The sequence below is a fragment of the Triturus cristatus genome, chromosome 7 (assembly GCF_964204655.1).
Source record: "Triturus cristatus chromosome 7, aTriCri1.1, whole genome shotgun sequence".
In the NCBI taxonomy this organism is placed as follows: Eukaryota; Metazoa; Chordata; class Amphibia; order Caudata; family Salamandridae; genus Triturus; species Triturus cristatus.
Window position 1 is genome coordinate 1,631,574,203 of NC_140590.1, and position 22,093 is coordinate 1,631,596,295.

At 44.9% G+C, this 22,093-nt stretch overlaps 1 protein-coding gene across 2 annotated transcripts in view; it reads left to right on the top strand.

Moving 5' to 3' along the window:
• Positions 1-22,093, top strand: part of C7H20orf204 (chromosome 7 C20orf204 homolog) — a 118,249-nt gene that overhangs the window by 52,113 nt on the left and 44,043 nt on the right. Inside the window, exon 3 of one of the 2 annotated variants that reach the window (XM_085619665.1) lies at positions 16,310-16,387. The exons of the other annotated variant lie outside the window; for it this stretch is intronic. Within the exon in view, the coding sequence (XP_085475791.1) occupies positions 16,310-16,387 (78 nt within the window). The remainder of the gene's footprint in view (positions 1-16,309; positions 16,388-22,093) is intronic. 2 annotated transcript variants of the gene reach the window in all.

Below are 22,093 nucleotides of genomic sequence, written 5' to 3' on the forward strand. Positions count from 1 at the left end.
CCTCGTCCGATTCGCCTTTTCCTTTTCTTGACTCTTCACACACACAGCACATAGAAACGCTAATTACCAAATACAATAAAATGACATGGGTCACCCCAAACAAAAAGAAAATAATACTACAAACTCAAAACAGGTTGGGTGAAATACAAAAAATAATATGACATGGAAACTCAAAATAACAGCAAATAATAGAAAATGAAATGGGTAACAATTAAATAAGCGGAGAATGATGTAAATACAAATGAGGAAAAATTTAATGTAGGTAGAAGAAACATTTTAAGTGAAATCTAATTACTAGAGATTCCAGTGCAGCAAATACAATTGTATGGGTAACCCACAACAAGAAACAAAGAATTACACGGAGGTGATCCAACAGCAGAAAAAAAACCATGATAAAACAGCTCACAAGAATATGGGTAACAAAACAGTAAATAAAACAAAATGGCAAACATAAGTTAAAACAGCGCAAAATAATTTTACATTGGTGACTCAAACAGAAGGAAAATAATAGTACATTGGTATCCAAAAAAAGGAAAAATGCCCTCTGGGAGAAAAAGATAAAACAATATTAAACACGTCTCCCAAAATAGTAATAAAGTAACATTTCAATTAGTAAACCAACTCAGTAAAAACCCTGAAATAGCAAACAAAGACATTTCTTGAGTAACTTTCTGAAGGAAAAAGATAACATTTATGGGTAACTCAAAGCAGGTGAAAATAAAACATTACCTGGGTAACCCAACATATGAAGGAACACAATACTGCATAGATACCTCAAAACAGCAAAAAATATGTTTTGTTGACTAGCACGAAACATAGTTAACATATCACATGGGTAAAAGAGGAAGAAAGAATATCACAATGGTACTAGAAAAAAGAAAGTAAAGTACCAGCACAAGAATAATCCAATATAGCAAATAGAACAAAATGAGATTTCTGAGCCATAACCAGGAATTAAATATGCGATGACGCACAAGATAAAAAATGTCTGTAAGTAAAAGGGGATAAAAAAAACATGTAGAGCAGATCTTGTGTAAAATGTGATATTGTATGTTGGAGAGAGTCTAAAAGTCTTGTGAAGTTCTGGAGTTGGTTCATATCCTAGACTCTTCCCAGTTACAACTCTCAAAATACCTTTTCCTTATGTTCCCCTACCTAAATTACCATCTAGCTGATGCCCATCAATGGCGGATGAAGTCCTGTTCCTCTCATCCCCCGAGTCTTTCCTGTTGAAATTTCCAAATGGCGACACTGCTGGAGGTTTAAGTAGTTGGAAGAAGGACAAGGAAAGATAAGCTGGGTGTTAGTTTTGAGATTTACATCTTGGACAGCCAAGATTGAGGCATGATGATTAAATCAGGATGCCACAGTAATATGTCTTTGAAGCAAAGAGAAAGTTTGCTATGTTGGGTGCATTATATAAATGGGTTATTAAAAGGAGGCCTAGAATGCTTTTTCTATGGGTGGCTGCTTCAGCCCTATATAGACTCCACCCAAATCCCTCCTTGGGGAGTGCAAGATTCATTAATATTCATGGAGGATGATTGTTGCGCAGAACTTACTAATGGGGACACCCATTCCCATTTTGTTTTAGCACCAGTGTGGACAGGCAGTTTGGGAAATTTTTATGTTTCCTGACAACAGGAGTCTCTGAGAAGGCCAACTGAGCTTGGAGAAAGTGTCTTAAATGGCAAGCTAGGAATCACTGGCCTGCCTCGAAATCTGTATAGTTACCTTTAGATCGGTCATTTTTCTTTGAAACGCCCTAAAGGGCGCGTCTTACCTTAACGCACTTTATAAAGGGGAAGATCACATTACCTTAGACTGCAGGTTCGCTGTGTATACAACTGGAAATGCCCGGGTAGTCTCTGTCTGTCTTTTACTCTTTTGCCCTTTTCTGAGCTAGGTGCAGCCGCCCATCTTCTGCCATTGCTCTCCATGCCATTGAAACAGGACGTGGCTCTGGCGGTGTTTTCCGGTGCAGTTTTCACAGCAGGGACATGATGTATTAAGACAGTGGTTCTCAACCTTTTGACTTCTGGGGACCCTCACTTAATCATTACTGGAACCCAAGGACCCCCACTGAATCATAATTGGAATCCTGGCAACCCCCACTGAGTGATTGCCAGACACCAGGGACCCCTGCCTCAGCATTATCGATGATTTGAACCCAATTCAAAACACACAAAAATGCAGAAAAAAGCATTTCTCCAACAAAATACACAAATGACACATTTGACTAATTTGCAAAAATATAAATGGAAAACAAATAAAATTTTAATAGAAAGGTTGGAGCTTTTCTAAATTCAGTTGGAGCCACTCATCGTCTATACCAGTGGTTAATTTGTAAAATAAAAAGTGCTGGGGCTTTCCTCAGGAGGCAGTGCTAACAGGAGAAATGTGCTGGTGCAAGCTACCTCCTGACTAGAGCCCCAGCACTTATTATTCTGGAGAGGACTTGGCCTAATGGTTAGAGCTGCCGAGCTGGGTAACCGGGTTCGAGTTTCAGCATGGCTCAACATCCTGTTATTCTGTGAAAAATTATGTGCCTTCCACATAAGTGTGTCCCTAATAGGTGCTATAAGCACCTGTGCTGAGGATTAGGTGCCGGTGCTGAGCACCGAAAGCACTGGCTCAAATTAAGCCTATGTTCTGTTTAATGCACCTGCACTGCTCCCGCGAATCAATCTGAGGATACTAATTTAATTTTTAGCCTCCAAATTCAAATTCCTTCACATTTACAGTACGTATTAAATGCTTCAATTGTACATTTAGCGTCTTTATTTATATACACTTTGTTAATCAGTTAATATTATTTAATTTTCTTAGCAGTCGTGGACGCCCTTAGGAGGTTTCGCCGATCCCCAGGGGTCCCCTGACCAAAGTTTGGGAACCACTGTATTAAGGGGTTTGGCAGTTACAAAGTCTGCGATTTTCAAAATGTAATGCTTTGAAACGGCAAAAACCTAAGTTTCAATGTATAAAAGGTATATCACAAGCCACAAATTGTTTTTGTGACTTAAAATACATACATTGTAGCTCCTTTCAATTCGGAAAGAGAGGAGCATGGAAGGGGCGTGTCCCCTAATCACAAATTACAAGGAAATATGTCAATGTTTTTGCAAGTGCAGCTGAGGTCTAAACGCAGTGCTGACACACCGACTCTGCCTGTCAGGGATATATTTACTTTCGTGAATATGGGATTAGCACATCTATCCCAGAGCAAAGATATTTTCAGGTCACAAACCAGTCGGTGTACAAAAAAAGACAACATATTTCAGGTGTATGTGTTTGAAAATACCTTTAAAAAACATTTGTATAGCGCTTCCCCAGACCTGTCACAGCAACTAAGATTTATTAACAGAAAGTAGGGTGGAGAGGGCCTGTCGTGATAGGCCAGCAGAATGGGTGTGGCCAGTCAGGCTCTAGTTTAAGCAGGTCAGCCTGGCTGAAAAGACATTTGTGTGGAATCTTCAAAATGATCAGAAGTTAAATGGCACTTACCAAATTTTCCAATCCAATTTGGTGAATGCCTTTTATTTCGAAATTGTATTTAAAAAGTTGTTTTTCTGTAAGTATCACATGACTTCTTCTTTCCCTTGTTTTTTTTATACACCATCGCCTACGGGGTTGGATTGGGATCAAAAGTAGGAATTGTCATTCTAAAAAAAAATGCACCCGTATTTGCGGATTACCCCTTTTCGCAAAACACTGCTTCAGTGTTTTAAGTATTATGAAACAAATGAGGGGGGGTTCTCTAAAAGAGGCATGTTTTCTTAACTTATCTGAGACAAATAAATACAAATGTTGCCAGGGCTCTTTGTGTACGGATTATTTTACACTGGTGAACCACACCTGAATATAAGTGAGGCCACTTCTGCTCAGGCCCCCTGCCCTGCTCAATCTGCATACATTAATGGGCCGGACCAGGGACCCAACAAAGCGGCCTGGAGGTTGCCCTCAACAAAAAAAAGGTGTCAGAATTATGACCAGCAAATTACAAGGACTTGATTGATATATGGCAGAGATGATCTAGGACAGGTCAACTGTTGATGATTTATGACCTGTCAAGCAGTGAAGTTTTATAATCCTGTCGAAATGATTTATGTATGGCAGAGATTATGTATAATCTGTCAACTGTGATTTATGACCTCTCTCATAATTATGATTTATGATCCTTTCAGAATGACTTGTGGCACTCAGAATGAGTTATGACACTGTAATCATGTTTTATGGCCTTGTCATCTTGAATTATGCTTGACCACTGTGAATTATGAGGTCAATGATGTAACATAGGGTCCATGCATGTAATAAAACTGCATGTAATAAAACTGCCAAGTACTGCCAATAAAACTGGCCAAGTATTCCCATAGAAGAATGTTGTATATGTGGAAAGTGTACTAATGGGAGATGGCCAAGTGCGGGATTAAGGTCCCCTGCCCCTGCCCAATCTGCATACATTAATGGGCCAGCCCAGGGAGAGACTGGGAACGACACCTCTGCCTCATTGGTAAAAGGGAGGTAATAGATGCCCATCTGCCTCCACAAATGCAACTCAGGCCCCCACTGGGCTGCTGGCGGCATCTGAAAAGTGCAGACACATCCCAAATAATCCTCTTGTCTCTCTGAGATAGCCCCACGAACAATATACATAATATGGGCTTAGGGCTTTGACCATGAGCTTGTTTGAGCCATACGTCTTCTGCTGCTGTCTGAGACATTTTTTTTAATCATAACTTTTTATTAAGTGTCTGAGACATTGTTAATCACATCTTCAATCAGGCCATAGTAGACTACATCTCTCATCTCCTGCTATTGGCTATTTGGTGTATTGTTCTGCCTCCTACGAGGTGGATCCATGAAGGAATGCATGAAGGAATATTTTAGATCTTAAAAGTACACTCGCTCCTTCTGCTTTTTGTCATATTTGATTATCTCACATGTCATACATACATCATATAGCAGAATCATTCCCTTTTTGTTATTTTCTTTTTACTGCAAGACACATTAGCTAATTCATGAACTGCTGGGAGGTCATAGGTCAGGTACTGTAATGAACTATCAACAACTGAATTCCTGGGTCTTGTCAAACCAAGCAAGACAGTCTGCTGCCCCCCTGACCCTTGTCCACCGCAAATCTTAAAAAACTTTATAGTTATAGTTTTTAGGGCTCAGGGGAGTTGGGTAGTTGTTAGGGCTCCGTGAGGGGTCGGGGTAGTTTTATGGGTTGGAGTAGTGTTTAGGGCTCAAGGGGGTCGGGGTAATGTTTAGGCTCTGGAGGGTTGGGTAGTGATTAAGGCTCAGGGGGGGTTGGGTAATGTTTAGGGCTCAGGGTGGTCGTAGAAGTGTTTAGGGCATGGGGTCAGGGTAGTCTTGAGGACTCTGGTCGGGGGAGTGTTTCGGGCTCGGGGGCAGGTAGTGTTTAGGGCTAAGAGGGGGGATTGGGTCATTTTCTGGGCTTGGGTGGGTCAGGGTAGTTTTTAGAGTTGGGGTGTGATCTTTACCACACACCCCTTTATCAGTCATTACTTTTACACGAAATTGCGTGGTAAAAGCATGTGTGCCAAAGGAATGTGTTGTTCTGATGCATTTGTTCTTCGGGCTGCGTTCTAGAGGCACGCGTGGTTTAGCCATGCATGATATCATACAACCCTGTATCATGGCTCAACCTTGTCAACAACGAGAAGACTATAATGAATTCAGGATGCTGCCACTAGACACCTCGTATATGTAAAGCCACAAGCATAGCCCCTGCTTTTAGGGTGCAACATTGGATACTGATTGCAAGAAGATCTTCCTTCAAGCTGCTTTGTATCACACTCAATGCAATACATGGCACAGGACAAATCTTCATCAGGAAATAAACCAACAACAAATACATACAACAAAGGAACCTAAGCCCAAGAATTGCACCCCGCCTTATAATTCCTACAAACAAGAAAAAAAATGGGTGGGACATCTTTTTCTGTTAAGCAGCTAAACTATGGAAACCCCTACCCGCAAACATAAGATCCACAGACAACCATACCCACAAACATAAGATCCACAGACAACCATACCCACAAACATAAGATCCACAGACAACCATCTCCACATCAGAAGATTAGTCTAGAGCTAGCTCTTACCCACATGCAGACTATACTAACAATTCAAGAATATCAATATTCCACAACAGTATACTCAGACATGACAAACTATACTTCTCACAGTAAAGGAAAAGAGCTGTCATTATGCAATTACTCATCATTGTACAGTGTACTATGCCTCCTATTATAAGTAGATATATTTATATAAGGGAAAAATCTACATATTGCCCCCAAAGATACATGTGTAAATCAGACCGTGTCAAATTTACTGCGTCTATGTACATAAAGGTGCATATATAGAGGGTTAAGCCTGCTACTAATAACTACAATGAATGGCAGGTGTATGTTTATGTATATATAGGTTAATTACACTTATTTGAAACCATAAAAAAATTACCAGAAGATAAATGTAGGCAGCAGATATTTTACATATTGACACTTCAATGTTCATATGGGTAATTATATAGAGGGGTTTAATCAAGCTTATCTTTACCAAGCATCATGTGTTTTTGACTGTCTATATGAGGGTGATGGGGTCCCTGAAGCTGAAATCAGGCCAGGGAGAAGGACCGTGTGCCCCCCTCCCCCATTACAAAATCAGCCAGGTCTCGAGAGAAGGGGTACCTGGGGCTGAACATGGCCCAGGGAGGTGGGCTGCGTGCACCCTTCCTCTTCACACGTATGTGGACTTGCCTCAGGCGATGAGTCCCTGGGGCAGAAAGTGTCCCAGGGAGAGTGCCACGAGCCCCCCATCCTCCTCAAATATGCCACTGGGCCATGGGGGATGGAGGCAAGGCCAAAATTGACCCCAGGATTTGGGGGCTGTGTGCTCCCCTTCCCCTTAATAAATTCGGTTGGGCCCTAGGGCCAAAAGGCGTGCCCCTCTCTCCTTCCCATATGCCACTGGGCCCTGATGTATAGGGGGCAGGGCCAAATTGGCCCCTGGAGTTGGGGCCAGCGTGCCCCCTAATACTTTCAAACATTGGCCGGGCACCAGGGGTTGAGCTCCCCGGGGCCGAATGCGGCCAGGGGAGGGGTCTTTGTATCCCCTCCCTCTTCATATATGTGACCAGGCCTCAAGGGAAGGGTGTCCCCGGGGCCAGAAAGTGGCCCGGAAAGGGGGGGGGGGGCGAGTGCCCCCTCCACATATGTTGCAGGACCCCAGGGGATGGGCTTCCCAGGTCTGCAAATGGCCTGGGGAATGTGGCTACGTGCATCTCCCTCCCCTAAACTAAAAATATATCTTTCCCCTGGGACCTGGCTCACCCGGGGTTCTTAAAAAATAAATAAATAAATAAATTTTGTCGCAGATTCTCGGATCCTCTATGAATCTGTTTCAAAATATATATATTTTTTTAAAGTTTTCAGCCTCAGGTAGGGTCCCTCTGTACCCCACCACCAGGCCTAGGGAGTCGGAGTGTTCTGTCTTTTATTGCATTTTTCTTTAGGAAATAGGAAAGTCCAGAGTCCTAAGATGGCTGCCACCAGTTCCTGATTGAGGTAGTGGCAGCCAATCAGATCTCATTTTGACACCTGGCGGGATCAGCGGAGGCTCCGCGATCCTAGATGTACACTGTTTTTGAGCACTAATTGGTCAAAAACTACTGAACGAATTTACACCAAATCGAAAAGGCACTCTTTCTGAACCTAGATCTAGCTTTCTGCCAAATTTGGTGTAAATCCGTTCAGCAGTTTAGACTGTAGCTAGGTCTAAAGTTTCTATGGGAAAATGAATAGGGAAAAAGCATTGTGGGACCCCTCTTTTTTCTCAGCTCCTTCTTGATAGATCACCCTATAACTTCCCATGAAGAGTGGTGGCGCCCCCTGCACCACTCTGCAAATGTATCTCCCGGCCCACTACTAGTTGGAGGAAAAAGTCCACTTGGCTCCAGAGGGACCTTGGGGGTCAAGAAGCCTACCTGCGGGACATCATCAACACCTCCTTCAACACCGCTACCTTCCCGGAGAGCTGGAAGCACGCCGAACTCAGCGCTCTACTTAAGAAACCGTCAGCCGACCCCACCTACCTCAAGAACTACCGCCCCATCTCGCTGCTCCCGTTTCTTGCAAAAGTCACCGAGAAGACCGTCAACAAGCAGCTGGCCGCCTTCCACGAGACGAACGGATCCCTCGACCTCTCGCAGTCTGGCTTCCGGGCCAACCACAGCACCGAGACCGCCCTGATCGCAGCCACCGATGACATCCGATCCCTGCTCAACAACGGAGAAACAGCGGCCCTCATCCTCCTTGACCTCTCCGCGGCTTTCGACACTGTCTGCCACCGTACCCTAGTGCAGCGCCTCAGCAAAGTCGGAATCCAGGAGAAGGCACTGGAGTAGATCATCTCCTTCCTCGCCGGAAGGACACAGAGAGTCTGCCTCCCCCCGTTCAGATCAGAAGCCACCGAAGTCATCTGCGGCGTTCCTCAAGGCTCCTCGCTCAGCCCTACCCTCTTCAACGTCTACATGAGCCCCCTCGCAGCCATCGCACGCCAGCACAACCTCAACATCATCTCCTACGCCGACGACACCCAGCTGATCCTCTCCCTCACCAACGACCCCGTCACCGCCAGAGCCAACCTACACGAAGGGATGAAAGAGGTAGCCGAATGGATGAAGAACAGCCGCCTGAAACTGAACTCGGACAAGACGGAAGTCCTCATTCTGGGATCTTCACCCTCCGCCTGGGACGACTCCTGGTGGCCCCCCGCCCTAGGCAGCGCACCCAAACCGACAGACCACGCACGCAACCTGGGCGTCATCCTGGACTCCTCCCTCTCCATGACCAGACAAGTCAACGCCGTCTCCTCAACGTGCTTCAACATCCTGCGCATGCTACGAAAGATCTTCCGGTGGATCCCCATCGAGACCAGGAAGACGGTCACCCAGGCCCTCGTCACCAGCCGACTGGACTACGGCAACTCCCTCTACGCCGGAACCACCGCCAAACTCCAGAAGAGGCTCCAGCGGATCCAGAACGCCTCAGCACGACTCATCCTGGACATCCCCGTCGCAACCACATCTCCAGACACCTGAGAGACCTGCACTGGCTCCCGGTCAACAAAAGAATCACCTTCCGTCTCCTCACCCACGCACACAAAGCCCTACACAACCAAGGCCCAGGATACCTCAACAGCCGCCTCAATTTCTACGCTCCCAAATGCCAGCTTCGATCGACCGGCCATGCCCTCGCCGCCATCCCCCGCATCCGAAGAGCCACCACAGGGGGAAGGTCCTTCTCCTACCTCGCTGCCAAGACTTGGAACTCCCTCCCGACCCACCTCTGCCTGACCCAGGACCACCTCGCCTTCAGGAAGCAGCTCAAGACCTGGCTGTTCGAGCAGTAGCAGACCCCCCTCCCCTAGCGCCTTGAGACCCTCCGGGTGAGTAGTGCGCTTTATAAATGCATTGATTGATTGATTGGTACATCCTGCATGCCCTACGCAGCGGAATTCCTGAGAGCTGGTCGGAGGCCCAGCCCCCTTTCTCCACCACTCTGCAAACGTGACTGCTAGTTAAAAAACCTTAGAAATTCACTAAAAAAACAAAGGTTACAGGAACTTTATAGTTTGTTTTTTTCAGTGAATTCCTAAGGTTTTTTTCAAATGCGAATTCCTAAGGTTTCAGGGACGTTATAGTTCGGAATTAACATTTTAAAAAAGCTTAGCAATTCACTGACAAAAAACAAAGGTTTCAGGGGTTTGTGCTTCGTAACCGAGTTCCGTTCTATACTTGCTTTTAATTCTTGCTCACAAACTGCTGTTCCGAATTGTTCATGCTGAATTCGTATGAATTTGAATGTTTTTAAAAAATTGCCTTTTGCACATTCGCAGAAAACTGTATGAATTTTACTGTTTCTTATTTTAAAATTACCTCTTTGCACATTTGATCTTTACACTCATTTCAGGGAGAGGGTGAGCCGGTCGGCTGCCTCTTCCTTCTGGTTCCCCCTGGGTGGACAACTAGAGATGCCATTTTTGGTCTTGCGTGCTCTAGTCGTACGAAGGGGTTTACTACAAGAATGCGTGCTGCGCGGACGCAAGTGCCTTGTGGGGTTTGTGCCACGTAACCGATTTCTGTTCTATACTTGCTTTTAATTCTTGCTCACAAACTGCTGCACCGAATTGTTCATGCTGAATCCGTATGAATTTTACTGTTTTTTAAAAATTGCCTTTTGCACATTCGCTGAAAACTGTATGAATTTTACTGTTTCTTATTTTAAAATCGCCTCTTTGCACATTTGATCTTTACACTCATTTCAGGGAGAGGGTGAGCCGGTTGGCTGCTGGTTCCCCCTGGGTGGACAACTAGAGATGCCATTTTTGGTCTTGCATGCTCTAGTCATCCGAAGGGGTTTACTAAAAGAATGCGCGCTGCACGGACGCGCCGCTGGCGCGCTGCTGGCCTGCCTAAGGCATGCTCGTCAGCGTCCCGAAGGCCGGCCAGTGCCAGCCATGCTGCTCGTCTTACCCCCCACTTCAAGTCGGTTCCCCGGCCCTACAGCCGCGATGAGCTGCTCTCATTCCGCCCTCAACTGTGCAACAGCTCGGGCAGTTGGGAGGTTTCAAACAACCTGTCTACTGTTTGCAGGAGCTGTAAGTTCTGCCTGTCCTTGGGGCAGGCTGTCCCCCCTCCGCCTAGTACTCCCCCCACCAATAGTGAGAGAGGGTAATCAATCAGAGTGGCCATGATAAATGCCCGCTCTTTATGTAAACACCCTCATGATATCTTTGACCTTCTTTCCGACGAGCCTCTTGATCTGCTGTTCATACCTGAGACTTGGCTCACTGAGTTCTCTAACCCAGTGATTGAGCTGGCCATCCCTGAGGGATACAAAATGTTGTGTGTTGACCGCAAAGCTGGTAGGGGTGGAGGCATAGCAGTTGCATTCAGTGACAAGTGGACTTTTCACTGGGGCGAGTCCCTGGTGTTGGGGGAGGGAGAAGCTCTGGACTTCTGTGTTACCATCTCACCCCACTTCTCGCTGGGCGGCACGCTGGTTTATAGACACCATGGTCCGGCAGGTGCCTTTCTTAAAGCCTTGGATGATTTTATCATACCCGTGCGTTACGCTTTACCTACTTTCTACTCGTTGGGGATTTTAATATTCACCTGGACTCTGGGGATGCATGGGACACCCGGCAGTTTCTCGACTCACTGAGTCTCGCCCAGCTCACACAATAGGTTGGCTCCCCTATGCATCGTAGCGGTAATTTTCTTGATTTGATTTGTACCAACTTTCCTTTTGTTGTCAAAGATCCGCTCCCAGTGCCCTCGTCTGATCATGTTGTGATTAATTTTTTCTGGCATAATAATAGCAACTACCTAACCGGGCCTGCCCTGTCAAGGGACCTATGACAAATCCTCCATTAAAATCAATCCGTCTGCTTTCAGTCTCACCCTGGCTGAGACACGGCCAGCCCCCTTTAATGACCTGGAGGGAGCTCTTGATAGCTTCACTAGCTGGATTTTTCAGGTGGTTGAGCGCCTGTCTTTGATGACACATCATAGGCGCTCCAAGGATTCTCCTTCTAATCCTTGGTTTTCTACTGGGCTTAAAGCCCAGAAGCAAAGGTGCAAAAAATTGGAACGCTCTTGGAGACAGGATTATTGCCCGTTGGCCAAGATGGCCCTCAGGAAAGCTCATAAAGCATACCACGCGTCAATAACTCAAGCAAAAAGTCTCTGTTATGCGGACCGCATTGCTCTCTCTAGGAACAACTCCAAAGAAATCTTTTCCATTGTTCAAAGCTTCCTATCTCCTAGAGCAGCGACTATCACGCTTCCCGCCTCGGCTGCTTGGTGCAAGAAACTTTCTAGCTTCTTTATTGATAAGATCCAAGCTCTTCAGTTGAATTTTAACACCAGTAATCACTGTACTGTAGGGATCCTGCCTCCAATGGGGCTGACTGTTACCTCTCAACCATCTTCCTCTCTGGTGGCTTTTCTACCTATTGCCCCGCTAGACTCATTGATAGTCCTGAAGTCTCTGAAATCGGGGTCACCGACTGACCCTTGCCCGGCCAGGCTGCTGTCCTCAATCGCAAAGACAGTTAACCCCGAGGTTAACACACTAATCAATTTGTCTCTCTTGGAAGCAATGGCTCCCACAGCTTGGAAACAGGCCAAAATTCTGCCACTTTTGAAAAAACCCTCTTTGGATCCTTCGATCCCTGTCAGCTATCGCCCCATCTCTCTCTTTCCTGGCGTGGCGAAAGTTTGTGAAAAAGTGGCAAATAAACAACTCTCCAGCTACGTCGAAGGTCACGGCCTGCTCCATCCGGCCCAATCGGGTTCAGAGCCATGTACAGTAACGAGACGGCTCTTGTCCAAGTCACTGAAGCCATTCCGAAATGTTTGGATTCGGGCGGTAGGGTGGCTCTGATTTTGTTGGACCTCTCTGCGGCATTCGATACTGTGCCGCACTCCTTGCTTTTGGCCCGTCTCTCGGATATTGGAATATCGGTCAGACTTGGAAATTGCTGAAGTCTTTTTTAGAGGACAGAAAGCAACAAGTTTGGCTCCCCCCTTTTTCTTCTTCCCCTCACATAGGGACCACAGGAGTGCCTCAAGGGTCTACTTTGAACCCCTTCTCTTTAATATATACCTCACTCCCCTGATCCAGGTGGCTGAGGAGCTTGGAGCCATGATCATCGCCTATGCGGATGATGCCCAGCTCCTTTTTACGTGGAAGAACGGAGACTCTTCTACTCCTCTAGCCAAAACCTGTCTGACAGCCGTCCTCCAATGGCGTTCCTCTGTACAATTAAAGTGCAACAAGGATAAATCTAAGATCCTTCTTTTTGGGAGCTTGCCCCCTCAGTTCCGGGAGTCACTCTGGCCGGCAGAATATCCCATGCCTACCTCCATGGGCCAACCCACCAAAAACCAAGGGATATGGTTTGACGAGAAGCTACTCTTCTCTACTCAGATAAAGAAGCTTGCCGTGCAGTGCTTCAGCACACTTAAGTCTCTTAGAACATTTCTACTGCTTCTCCCTAGGTTAGCCAGGGAAACGGGTACCCAAGCCATCATTCTATCATGCATTGACTATGCCAATGCCCTGTACATAGGCCTTCCGGGATACCTTTTGAACAGACTGCAGGTAGTCCAGAATTCAGCGACTAGGACTCTTCTTAACATCCCTATAAGAACCATCATAAGGCAACACTTGCAGGATGTCCACTGGTTACCTGGATACAAAGAGTCAAGTTCAAAGCCCTTGTCCTGGCTCACTCAGCTCTGTATGGACATGGTCCGGCCTATCTGAGAAAGCGCTTCAGGGTCTATGTTCTTGCTAGACAGCTGCAAGGTTTTTGCCTCAAGAGAATTGGAGGGAGCTCTTTTGCTTTAATGGCGGCCTCTGCATGGAATCTGCTACCCTTGGACCTCCGCAGTATTCAGGACCCCAAGCTCTTCAGGAAAAGACTGAAGACATTTCTTTTCATCTATTGGTCCTTTTCTCTTCTCCCCACTGGGTTGCGCCAGGACACTCCTTGAGTAGCTGTGCGCGTTATAAATTGCACTAACATAACATAACATAACAGGAACATTATAGTTAGGCTGACATTTCACTCGTACAAAACCAGAGAAATTCAGCCGTTATAGGTACCTGAGTTAACTATAACTCTCGCCCCTGCAAATCATTGCTTATGACCTTACATATTACATCACTCATGATATGGTCAGTGACATCACTGATGACATCATCCTGTGACTATGAGTCTTTCTAAAACGTTTGAGTGTTAAATATACATACCAAGGTGTATTGGTGAATCAGTTGGTGTATGAGTGCCTGATTGGATGATTCAGTGGGTGCGTGAGTAACTGTATAAGTGAATAATTAAGCGTCTCAGTGAATGTATGGGTGTGTGACTCAGTGAATGTATGGGGGAGTGAACCCCCCCAAAAAACAACAGTTGATGCGCTCTAAAAGTGTCAACAGGAGAGGGATGAGGAGCTGAATATCAGAATTAGGCTTGAGCGAAATTAAAATTTGGCTGGCATATTTTGGGGAATTTCATGTTATGCTTGTTACTTGAAATCCTCGAAATGACACCATTATGCCACGTCGCATAATTATGTACCATTCAGGGTAAAAATATACTGTGAATGGGCCATTGGTAACAAAGATGTAAGCTGGTTGTCAACATTTTGCATATACAGGAAAGCACATCACACGAATTTCACATACACCTAATAGGAATGTTATGGCATTGAATTGTGGGATATAAAATGCTCCCTTTGGAGTTGTGGGTGCAGGTGGTGGGCACCAGCACTCATTTTTTGGGGACTGGGATACATTCTTTTCTTATCACGCTTTGAACCAGAACAAGATAATAAGGCAGAAAGAAAAGGGGGAGAGAAGGAGGATGGGAAAGATAGGAAAATAGTGACAAAGGGAGAACACTGGAATAAACAAGCATTTGCAATGCAATAGGTCTCGCATTTACATGAGTTTGAGCTAGTGGCATAGTAAATGACAATGCCTTTTATTTATGTTTTGGTTTTTAAAACATAAATAAAAGGCTCTGGGGACCCTGGCTGTAGGTGGCCGGATCTCAAATCTGGAGTGGGGCGTACTAGCTATTGCCACCTACAGGCATTTCAAAGAAACGGTCTGTGGGTGTAGGCAGAGCGCACTATTTCAGAAAAGATACAAAATAAAGACCTCCCCCAGGGAGGCAGGTTCTGAAGACAGCCATGGCATTGTGACACAATATCAACTTTAAACAGGAAGAGGAGTGTGGTCTCGATAGCGTTAAAAAGGGAGCGCCACTTGCTGGAGATGCCAGCGCTAAAGTAGGGCTAGAGCGACGCACCTCCCAACTTCTCGTACAATATTTCCCGAAAGAGGAATGTAAAGTATTCCAGGGGAGGTGGGTTCATGTGGGGTGGCTCTGTGTGTGTGACCCGCACGGAGAGGAGCGCGGTGCGGCAGCGGAGCCCACAGACACGCATAGCCGTGCTTCAGTGAACAGCGAGGCGGCCAACAGCATGGGGCCAGCACACCAGGCGCTCTCTGGGTGGGGCGGCACTGCGCGGACCTCGGGAGGCATCTCCAGCCGTCCGCGCTATGAACGGCTTCTTCGGTTTCAGACAGCAAAGCAGGGCCGGCAGTTCTACCTTCAGAAAACAAATGTCTTGGCGTGAAATGGTTATTAAAGTGGCCAGCGCAGCGACCAGATAACCGGGCACGTCAGCAAGAACTACGCCGAGCAGGCCTCCATGAGATTAACAGAGCGGTTTAGTGTGCCTACAAACTACCTGTGCACAGAGATTTTACCTTACCTCAGGGATGTCACTTCTGCGCAGACTAAACTGATAACAGCCAATCCAGCAGAATTTTATGTGGCATGAATGCCACTCAGAGGCCTGAGGAATGGCAATACATACTTCTCATCTTAGGCCGGACTGGTCAAGATACACTGTGCCGGTGCGAAAGTGAAAGGAAACCAGTGGTGCGCGCGCACCTCAGAGGAGCGGGGGCGAGGGAGCGTGACAGCGACACGAACGTGCACTGCAGCACGTGCTAGACATGGACGGGAATGTGTGGAGCAAAGGCGGGACATGCGCCCGCCTTTGCCCATTTGTGTGCCTTTTAAAAAAACACAAACATGCGAAACCCAATGGCTGCCGGCAAAAGCAAAACCACACTCATGAGCGTGTGGTCAGCTTCCAAAACACCCTACATAAGGTCTCGCGCTGCGCGAACAGTGCTACGCACTGCAACGCTAAGCGCGAGACCTAAAAAGACCCCACAGAATGATGCAAAGAGACAAGAAGTGAAGCGTGGTGGAAGAAAGTGGTATGAGGTGGAATCAAAACTGGACACCATTATAATTCGAAAGATACAGCATTTGACAGCACAAGTGGCAGGAGCCTAAGAAAAACGTTTGGGTCACATTTGTTTGCAAATTAAGAGCTGCTGGGAATTCCTACTATACAATATGTTTCCAGAACATTTTAAAGACAAATATGGAATTAGAAGGCAATAGAGACTGATCTCTGTACTTATGTTTTACTTATTTATTTATTTATTTATTATTGTATCTTAGAAACTAAGCATTTGTGGTACAGGGTCAACATTATGAATTATTTTTGGCTTATAAGAGTCAATGATGAGTGAAAGCAAAACAGAAAGAACTGTGATAGCAAACTAAGTTGGTAAGAAGAATAAAAATGGCACAGATTTCATATAAATGCTATTTGTTTCATTAACAGAAAAATCTGAATGGAGCTGTGAAAAGCAGAGGCCAATCGAGAAGAGGGAAAGTTAGCCAACCCTGCTGGAAGCAGAAGGTACAGTGTCTCTCACACAAACACTCACTTGGTCTCTTCCTTTCTGTCTGGAAGAATACAATCTGAAGCCTTGGGCAGCTCTGATTCTCCTTCCTTTGTCCTTCCATGTGGGGTCCCACAGGGCTCTTCCTTGAGTCCCACTCTTTTTAATATTTATGTATCTGAATGAGCGACACTTATCAGATCTATCGGACTGGCATTAAAATCATATGCAGACAATACACAAATTGTCTTGTCTGTTTTTAAAAACACTCTGCCACCGATGCAAAGATTTAAGGAGTATATGTTGGCAGTTAGCTCCTGGATGAGCTCACATTGTCTTAGATTGAATTCAGATAAAAGTGAAATAGACATTGTTGGCAACTTCTCGCCGGGCTGGTCACAGAGTTGATGGCCAGATGAACTGGGAGCGGCACCCATCCCAGTCGCCAAGGCAAAGAACCTTGGCGTGATTATTGATAATAAATTGAACTTTGAGGCACAGTTTAACGCCGTCTCTTCATCTAGCTTTTTCCTTCTTAAGGTAATCAACAAAATCTTACCTTTTATCCCTGCGGACAGCAAGAAAACAGTTATTACTTCATTGGTTCTTGCCAAACTAGACTACTGCAATGGGCTCTATCTTGGTATGCATGAGAAGCAACTATAAAAGTTACAAATGATTCAGAATACGGCCGCTAGGCTCTTGTTAGGAATCCCCAAGTTTCAATCAGTCGGGAAAACACCTGCAAAGTTGCATTGGCTCCCAGCTAAGAGCCGTATCATCTTTAAGGCCCTTTGCATTACCTATAGGGCACTACATGATACTGGTCCTCAGTTCCTGACACGCCTGCTACATTGGTACGCCCCTGAAAGACATCTTCGCACAGAAGGAGCTAAATTGATAGCAACTCCGAGATTTCTTAAAACCAGCTGCAGTGGCAGAAGCTTTAGGGTGGCAGCCGCTAAACTCGTGAACGATCTTCCCTTTCCCATTAGAACACTTCCTACCTTGTCTGCTTTTAGGAATGCCCTGAAAACCTGGCTGTTTAATAAATAGAGGCCCTTGCTTACTCCGGACCACCAGCGCCAACACACCTATTTGTGCGCTTAATACATTTATTAACATAACATAACTCACATGTAGGGGCGGCTTTAGCGCTGGTGGCGCCTGTTACAGCAGTCTTTGTGGGTGACCCCCAGTGACCTCCTTCTCCCTGGTTTCCCTCACTACCACCCTCCAACAGTGCCCATTATTTTTCCATAGCCTATCTCTCCCTACAAGGTGCAGGTTATACATGCCTTTTTTTTTTCGAGAGAGTTTTATATAGCGCTAACTAGACCCGAGAAATCAGGTATCAGAGCGCTTTACATGAGCACCAGTTTCATTACAGAAGAACACATTCATTTTTTTAGGCACGGGGACATTAAGTGATTTGCCTAGAATCACAGGATGTTGAATGTCGTTGCCGAGACTCGAATCCGGATCCTCAGCTTCAAGGTCGACCGCTCTAGCTACAAGGCTACATCCTCTCCCCCTTTCATACTGGTAGGCATTAAAGTTTAAGATTGCTTGGTCTTGAGAAGCATAAACTCAAGATTTGAAACGTACCACAGTGGTTGGGGTTGGCTTCACTAATAAGAATGTATTTTTCCCAAAAAATGACCCCTTCCTAGCAACCTTAGGATGAGGAAAGTGTCTAACTTATGTCTTGCAGTTTGTATGCATCTCTATGATGGCAGGTTATAGCTCACTGTGCTATATTAGGATTGTACCTTATGAAGTGCAAGTAACAAAAGGATCTCTGTGACAAAAGCTGTAACTTACTGAGCTGTCTACATAAAATACAGTGCTGTGATCTGCATGGTAAACGTCGTTTGCAGCAGGCACAGTAATCCTCTAAACTGCTATGGTGAGCCATACCTGAAACTAGACTCAGATCTCTCTCCAGCAGGTACATTAATCACCAGAGTTATCTTGGCTGAAAATTGCTGAGTGCTCAGGGAATTCTGCAGCAGGTGCTTTTAACCGATAATACGTTTTAAAGTAAGCTCACACAAGCTCCGCGGCTAGTGAAGTGGCACTGGTCGCCCCGCCCAAAAGCCGGCCATGCTCACACGTACATGTACATTTTGGTCGGCGACTAAAACACTGACACCGAGAAAATATGACCACTTAATCGCATCTAACCCCTCCCCCCCCCCCCCCCCCCCAAGACACAAAGAGCATACCTGTCAACTCACCCACATTTGGTGGGTAATATGCCCTCTTAATGGTAGTCATGCTCCTAAAAATCAACATCTTTAATAACCTGCATCACACTCCAAGTGTTTTTTTCTCATCAGTTTAATGGGATCACACTGGCTTTACCGTCATTCGATAGCCAATTTATTGACAGATTTGAAAAAGGCACGTACACATTCCAAAATCCTACCTCACTAACCCGATCAGGCTTACTAAGGAGCTTGTCTACTGACCAGAACAATTAAGTTGCATGCTTATCACATTTTTACACTAGTACACGCCTACCACAAGCCTTAAGTCACACATACAATACCATGTTTTCAACAACACATGCACATAGTGAATTTGAAAAAATACCCTGCACATTCTCTGACCAGCACTTATTTACATTTGTATCTTGAGACACACGGACACACCCCACCAGCGTCACAACACAATGTCCCAAAGCAGGATGATGAATCTTCTAGCACAAGTAGGGTTTCCACCTTTCCCAGAGAAAAATACAGTCTATCTGTTCATATTTTAAGAATCTGCAAAGGCCCGGGCCTGATTCTTAAGTAGAACTTTAAATTAAATTGTCTGCATTCATTTTAAACATAGCATTTCTGTCTTTGTTTACTTTAATTATCAGGAAGGGGTCATTGAGGTAGCTCTAGAACACTTTTTAATTTGCTTTTATTCTTATATTTACTGTTAAAAGTATGTACTGACAAGGGGAAACATATCGGCTTTAGGTGATTTCCCTAATGTTTGTACCAGCAAAGATTTTAAAATACTGTTCATGCTGATATAAAACCAGCCAGGAGGCAACCTCATCTACAGGGGGTGGACTATGGCTCTCAGACAACTCCATTAATACTTTCTGTGAGTCAACAGGGTTGAAGAGGCTAAAAGCTAAAGCCTTGCGCAGCTACATGCCAGCCATCTTGAAGCGGGCTTTGTGGGTCACGTCACCAGTGCAGAGTATGGAAAGTGAGATTATTTTTCAAAGTTCCAAGCTGCACCAACTGACATGCACAGCTTGTGAATCTCTTCCAAACCTTTTCTATGGGGACCGTGGGAGATTCTCCACTAAATAATATTTTCGAAAAATGTAGCTCAATGGTGCATTTTGCACTAGAGTTTCCAAATATACAAACTAAAAACCAATGATTTTGTAGCTGGTTCAGAAGGGGCACTCATAAAATAGTGCAGTCATGATATAGTATAGGAGTATGATCCCATCAAGGAGTGCTGTGAATGAGGTGGGCTTCTTCACCCCTAAGATCATTTGGTAAAAATGAAGGCAAAATTGTGCAATTCTTTTGTCGAATATCCCACAAAATGGAGTAAGAAGCCATGGGTATCACAGACAAGTCAAATCTATGTAAGAAATTTGACATAGCTACCAATAATATTTTAAAACGGACAGTGGAGCTATGATGTAGAGAAGACAGACTTCACAGGCTCAGACTGATCTTAAAAACTTTGGCCTTGGACAGCAGTATTGATCATAATTTCTTTAAAAGTTTCATTACTATAGATGCTGACATGTCTCCATATTCCATAGCAGCCAGTGCTCTCTTGCGCTAAGGAAATAACATCAGCAGTAAGTGTACCTCAATCCAGTGTGATTTATCACCCAAACATCAGCATTAAATATATTACTGAAAAGCACTCATTTGGTCCCCCCCCATCCCAGTTTGATGTTTTCTGGAAATACGCACATTTTACTTCAAAATACTTCTTTTTCAAGTTGGATCAATTTTTCTAAACAAAAGCTTGTTATTTTACGAAAGAACTATTATTATCCCCTAAATAACAGTTTTTCATTTTGTAAATCCATGACTCTAGCCCTCTGCTACCAGCTTATAACTTTTGTCACATATTCACATACACTACTGTCTCATAAGGATAGAATGTTTCTCACATGGCTATGTCCCACAATCATGTATCAGTGTTGTCCATCATTCGCTATGAAAGCCACCAAATGTTAGTAATATCCACCTTATGCCAAGATGGCCATCGATGGCCTGGCTGGCCACTGTTTGGTGGAGGGAGTCTAAAGCTCAGGGATAAAATATTAATGATATGGTATGTGGGTCAACATGATGTCTAAAATGCCAGCAACATTCCAAGGGGTGCCATCCTGAGCAGGGTGCAACCACAATGCGTAGATTGCCTATAACATGTCAAGGAGATGACTGTATGGGCATGAAGTGGTCAAAAGATGCATATGGTGGTGGTCAGCAGATGGCAAATGGAATTGGACATCAAATGCAAGGGAATGACCATGAACTGCATATAGATACACTCACAGTCAATTGGAATATAATTTTGCAAGCATTCACTCAAATAGCATGTGCACAGGCAAGCATGAATGCTCTACTAGCTGTCCTCTCTCTACCTACAAACAACAGAATGTCAGGTTACTCACTCCATGGATACCACACCCACACCTCCTGTGCTGATCGCTTATGTCAGACTACCCACCTCCTGCACATATTAGTTAAGTATGTGATGCTTCTCACATCTGCCCTGTCCCCCTGTGCCACCACCATCGGAATGAACAGGGACAGAGGAATGCAGGCATGTTCTCCTCACCAGCATGGGAAGTCAGTGACTAAAAGCACAGAGCCTGCAATACACAGGCCAACCAGCATTCAGCTTAATGGGAGCAGCGTGCCTAAATAAACCTCAAGAATGTATTAGGAAGCTTGATGACCACAGTTTCCAACTCAGGACTGAGGGCCTGCATCTTGAATTTGTTATTGGGAAGTAAGAAGTATTGAATATTGAACAATGTATATCTCCATGACCCAACATGTCTTACTTAAATGTCGAGCCTTGCAGCAGAGGTTCTATCTTGCATTATGGCTCGTTCGACTAAGGGAGGTTGTTATTGTATTTTAACTTCAATTGTTTTTACCCTTGTATTAAATTCTAATTAATTGAATTTTTTAATGATAGTTATAATTTTAGATTTTTCTGCAACTCTCTTATGAGGTCATGAACAAAATAATTTGGCTGTCTGGAAATCGGTTAAACCTGATTGTGCCCTACAGCACCCTACCGGCTGAAAATCAGCTGACCCGGTTTAAACCGAGTATCACTGATTTTTCACATTTGTTGCACCGCTTTCCCACTTGAGGGAGCCAAAGCAGTACAAAACAGAAATGAGAATCCATAACGGGCGTCCCAGGCTGATGCAATATGTTTTATGGCCCTCACAGTCTCCCCTCCCACCCAAGAGGCCAAAGCACGCATCTCAAATGTGGAGGTAGCACACTTTCGTACCTTGTCCTTTTGACCAGTTCACCGATATTTTATCAAGGGATAATGCTGGAAAATTCACCTACATGTTCCTTCCTCGTCGCCGTATTTGAGCAGCTGCTTTCATCCAATAACACATTGAAATCAGATGACTAAATCTTCAATTGAAGTCTTGCCCAGAGGTCACTGTTGTCATTAAGTCTATCACTGCTGCGAACAAACAGGGTTTT